Genomic DNA, 5,257 nt, shown 5'->3' with positions numbered 1-5,257 from the left:
ATGAGAAAGGGGCCGATCAAGGGATGATTGGGTGGTGTTTATATGGGACCTTTCTATCATTGATACATATATATTGACTCAAACTGTTTATCTTCCCTCACACACTATGATCTTGAGGTTTTTATTTATAAGTCTAAAACACTCACACATACACTTAAACGGTGAGGTTTTTATAAGTCCAAACACCCTTTCCCTGTACACCTTTAAAAATGTAGTATCATTCATGAATGGCATATTGCATTACTGTTATCCCATTCATGTCCCCCATCCGTCAACCCCATTTCCCTAAGTTTGGCAATCCCCATCAACATTTCCATCAGGATTCTTCAGCCCCTTACCCATTCACATTCCATGTCCCATGTTCCTTGGGTGTCAAAAGGGCCTTACGAGAATTAATAGGTTTATTTGAGGCCAAGTGTGTCAACACGTGCAAACTGGAGTCTTTTCACATGACTCGTGAATCTAGATTCTTCACGTATGGGACAAGTTGCAGCTAAAAATGCTGCTAATGAATTTGAATCCTAAGAAGCAACAAAACTCAAACAGTAACAGCAACTACCTATGAAATTTGTGCAAGACCCCAACAAGTATAAACTGGGTGGGAAGACAACCCCAATTCCAGAATAGTCAACCATAAATTCAGGTATAACCATCTGGATTTGGCTCATTATGATCAACACAGATCAATTAACAGGTGAAAGAATTAGAAGACTTTATACTCCATGAAACTCTCTAATTCAAGACAGCAGCTCTCAGATTCAAAGTAAACACTATGTGCATAAGACTCACTTGCTTGAAAAGCTGGGAAGAAATAAAACAACACACACAGCTAGGTCACTTTTAACCAGTAGATTCTTTGAGATGTTGCATGTTCAGAATGTTGCTTCCTTTGAGATTATTTTTTGAGAAAGCAACTTTTATGTCAAAACATACAAATTCCGACTGCAGAGTTCCCACAAGGTACTATGCATCATCAGCATCACTACTTGTAGGATTAGGTTCGTAATACAATTCACTACTATCCCCACCTGTCATCCTTGCCCTGTGTCACAAAGACTTAACAGTTACTCTTGATTGTGCTTGGCATATGAAGCCAACTGAAACTGATGAAAATGAAATACCTTTCCAGAATAAATTTTCCCTCCTTGTATTTCTGCGCCTTCTCATAAGCTCTTTCCTGTAAAAGTTCAAATATTTGTGCCAAAGCTTATATGGATGGCTTCTTTGGAGGGGTAGCAAGAAGATATTGCAAAAGTGCTTTTAGCTATGTGGAACAGAACAGCTAAAGCACTCACAAGTTTATTTGACTTACATATTTCCATCCAACAATTTGATGACAACAGTTGCAATAAATGTCAGACACAGTATGCATCCCGGTTGTCATTATCCGGTCTTCTTTAGGTCCTGCTGAAACATTGACTCTGCATGAATAAAGAAAGGAATCCTTAGCAAGGACATTTGAGGCCCTTAGCATAGAGTTGGTAATGAATATCTCAATCATACTACAACCCTGGAAAGCTGCATGAGCATCATGTGATCATCCTCGGTTTTAAATGTCCAGCATAACCAGTTTAACCAACTGCATGAACAAATTGAATGAGCTAAAGTGATGTGCAGAGACGCTGGCAGAAATACATCACAACATGATCAAACCAGCCTCTTTGGTAGTTGTACTTGATTGGACAAATACTATGTACTAGATGAAGAAAAGAAACAATTAACCTCTCCCTCTCCCTTCCATGCTGCCTGTTAGACATAGCTGGAAAGCACAGTTTACATTTCCTACATGGCGGCAAGAAGTGCAGATATGGCACAGTCTACCTCATGTTACTTTTGGCTCCCTCAATACTGTTCATTCCAGCTACTCAAGCATTACAATCCTGCTACCAATACTTTGTCGAATCCTAAATTGCTAGCTTGAAAGAGACAAACACCTGCCCATGCATAGTGATCTATGCCATAAGCTATCACTTCAGCTCGTTATTAGACTAGGACACAGCTAAAAAGATTTGTCATTCGACTTTAGACTGCTTTTCATGACTGGTTTCCAGTTTGTAACCCTCAACTTCCAAAGATGCTACTACACTCCTGTTCAACATGGCAATACTTTGTTGACTCTACAAGAGAAGAAGGGTAGCAAGGCTCTCCTTGACACTGTAAACTCTAAAAGAATATAGAGGATTGTCAATAGAATTTAAACAATAGAGGTTCAATGATGAAGCAGAGTGGATACTAGTCTAAGAAGTATCCACAGATTCCATTGAAATCAGTAATTGATCCCTTGCACAAGGGTGACTGAGAAGTGCAAGCCTCAACCACTATCAGCCAGTGCCACCAATTGGAGCCTCTACTATCAAAACAATTTAGGGAGAGGCATGAAACCTAGTCTCATGAGTGAAAGACAAATATAAATGACGACTGATAAATTCTCAGCAAAAATGTGCAAGCTCAATGGACCAAAAAAAGTAAATATCCATTAAAGAACCAGTAAAAACACTAGAGCAAAAATGTGCAAGCTCAATGGACCAAAAAAAGTAAATATCCATTAAAGAACCAGTAAAAACACTAGAACAACTGGCCCCCCCTAGATGCACCTTCTGGCCCCCGCAAGGTCTTGTTAATACAGTCAGGATGCCTTTTTCTTTAATGTGAGTTAAGTTAATTGTAGGCTTCCAGATTGTTTGTTCAGCTCCGTGAGCATTGGAGGATTACACAACACACTAGGCATTGCTGACAATTTTCTTAAGAACACATAAATGTTGCATTGGAGAATCACTAAAAGATTAAACATGAAATTTTTCCTGTTAAGAAAAACACCTCTGCTAAGTTATATCCATTGACTCCTGGAATTACACATTGCATGCCAACAATAGTATAGTTTAGAAAGTTCAATGCATTGCTTGCAAAGTCAAAACAGGTGAAACCAAATTTGCCCACAAAGATAAGGCAAAAAGCTTACACTGTGTTGAAAAGGTATGCCTTCCCTTGCCGGCAATGGAATGCCTGGAACAGGAAAAGTTGCATAAGTTGATTAATTGATGGCAATGACCTAGAAAGACACACAAAAAGAATTTCCTCATGCTGAGATCTAGGAAAATGTACTTCTCTCATCTTTGTGGCAGCTAAATTCAAAAACATTTGGGAATTCTGAAGATCAAACATCCTAACAAGCAAGTGGTGCAACAGTCTGTGCTAGCTAGATCCCCCAAATTTTCTACTCTTTGAATTTGCACAACTTAGATAGGCTTAAAATATCATACTCAAATTTCGCTATGAAACAAGTAACATAAATACAATACTTAATAGAGTCTAGCCCTGTCCCATGACAGACAAATACTGCGGGTCTACTCTCTCCTGTGCAAACTCGAAATGGTTTCTTTCTCAAACAACACAAATCTTCCCAATGATACACTTAGGTTTCAGTGACTTGCTACTATACAAAAAGCAGCATTTTAAATAGCTGAGGAGGACTTTTCACATATGAAGAATGCATTGGCATGATGCACACCCTGGAGACAAGTTCCTCGCTGTTGGCAAGATGGCTGTGGCAGTAACGGCAACTGTAAATTCTGCCATCCAAATGGACAAGGAAAAGCCTTCCCATCTCTCTTCCAGGTAAAACCTTTTGTCTTCCTCTTTTACACTACGAGCAACAAAAACGCCACAACATTTTGATCAGCTAATAGCGAACTCAATGTAACACTAACTCCACACAGGTGCATGGTGAGCATCTCAGAATGGGGGAGGACACTCTGCTGAATAGCACATTTCAATGGAACACAGGTGCCTATCTGAGGGAAACTCATAAAATCACCATGCACATGTTAACCCATGATAATGATTACAGGTGTCTATATGAGGAAACTCATAAAATCACCATGCACATGATAACCCTTGATATATTCCTGCAGAAAAACAACCCCGGAGCCCTTGCAGCTGGTGTTGAATGTCAGAAACACATCCCATAGACAGTTGCAAATGCAGACCATGCACAGATATGGTACACCTTCACCAAATTTCATCACACACAGGCCTCCTCCCATAAACATGAGCATCAGAGGATACCTCTTCACACGAATTTGTTCCAGGACTGAAACTAAGATCGAATTTCACTAAGATAATACAAAAACGCTAGCATCCGATGTGAAATTTACACATGCAGAGCTTAAAGACCGCTTAAACATCACATGCAGAGCTTAAAGATACGTAAAACCTAGACCGTACCTGTTCTGAGAAGAAATTAGCACCACAGGTCAAGGCCCTTTCTCAATTGCAAACGCAGGAGTGATATAAGCAATGGTTACGCAAGACATGATAATCCACCCACAGTAGGACCTTGCAACAGGAGCCAAAACCCTAACGCAGCATTTCGGATCCGCGAAGCACGATCATGGCCTTGCTTAATCCCTCGGTCGGAAGGTCCGACCTTCCATATTGGAAAGGGAAGGCACGCAAATCGATGGAGTGCACAAGGAGAGACACACAGAGAGAAATCCTCACGCGATGATACGAAAAGCCTTTTAGAGCCGCAGGCTTGTGGCGATGCGTGTGTGGTTGAAGAAGGATATAAGAAGAAATAGAAGAAGTGAGTTGAAAGGGTGTAAGAAGAAGAGACAGGTTACGCGAGAGACGACAAAGGATGAAGATGAAGATGGGGGAAGTGACGAGAGAGAGAGAGAAGAAGAAAAAGAAGAAGCATGATCATGATCATCATGATGACACGGATGATGTAATCATTTATGTGTGATGGATGGATGTTAAGGACGGCAAGCAATGTGTCTGTGTGTGTTGTGGGGGGGTGGGGGGGGGGGGGGGGGGCGGGGTTTTGGGGGTGGGATGATGACGCTACCAACCCATTGATGTTATTGTATCGATGGTGTCCAAAGTACTCACCCAGGCATGATGGCACTACGATGTTATCATGGATGGATGTTGAGCATTGCTATGTGTGTGCATGTGTGCTATCTTTTTTAGGATGGCTAGGGATATATGTGTGTGTGATATCTTATTGGGGGTGGTCCACAACTACCGACCCATCGATGATCATGCTACAATGTAATCATGGATGAATCTTGTTGAGAACAATAAGGGAGTTGGGTGCTTATATGTGTGTTGTGTCTTTTGTGTATTATAGTCTAGATGAGTACAGTGCTCATTTACTTTGTTAATAGATGGAAGTTAAGGGAAGTGATGTGTGTATAATATCTATTACAGTTATAATTGACAAATCTACTTAAGCTAACACCAACCCTACATG

General features: G+C 40.6%; 1 protein-coding gene across 2 annotated transcripts; it reads right to left on the bottom strand.

Annotated features, from left to right (window-relative positions):
* Positions 1-775: 775 nt before the first annotated feature.
* Positions 776-4,672, bottom strand: LOC148027626 (protein yippee-like At5g53940). Of its 2 annotated transcripts, none has more exons than XM_087689329.1 (6): positions 4,225-4,672; positions 3,509-3,643; positions 2,960-3,049; positions 1,313-1,421; positions 1,122-1,177; positions 776-1,042 (listed from the first exon to the last, which is right to left on the bottom strand). In XM_087689329.1, the coding sequence occupies exons 2-6, from the start codon at positions 3,574-3,576 to the stop codon at positions 964-966; spliced, it is 402 nt and encodes a 133-aa protein (XP_087545455.1). In that variant the 5' UTR covers positions 3,577-3,643; positions 4,225-4,672; the 3' UTR covers positions 776-963. The 2 variants fall into 2 exon arrangements, with proteins under 2 accessions (XP_087545455.1, XP_087545456.1); XM_087689330.1 differs by having other exon boundaries at positions 2,960-3,003; positions 4,225-4,669.
* Positions 4,673-5,257: the final 585 nt, after the last annotated feature.

This window comes from Lygodium microphyllum, chromosome 12 (genome assembly GCF_053477565.2).
Source record: "Lygodium microphyllum isolate KBCC chromosome 12, Lygodium_microphyllum_v1.1.10, whole genome shotgun sequence".
NCBI lineage: Eukaryota > Viridiplantae > Streptophyta > Polypodiopsida > Schizaeales > Lygodiaceae > Lygodium > Lygodium microphyllum.
Note: the sequence above shows the minus strand (reverse complement) of the source record. Positions and strands in the feature narration are given on the sequence as shown.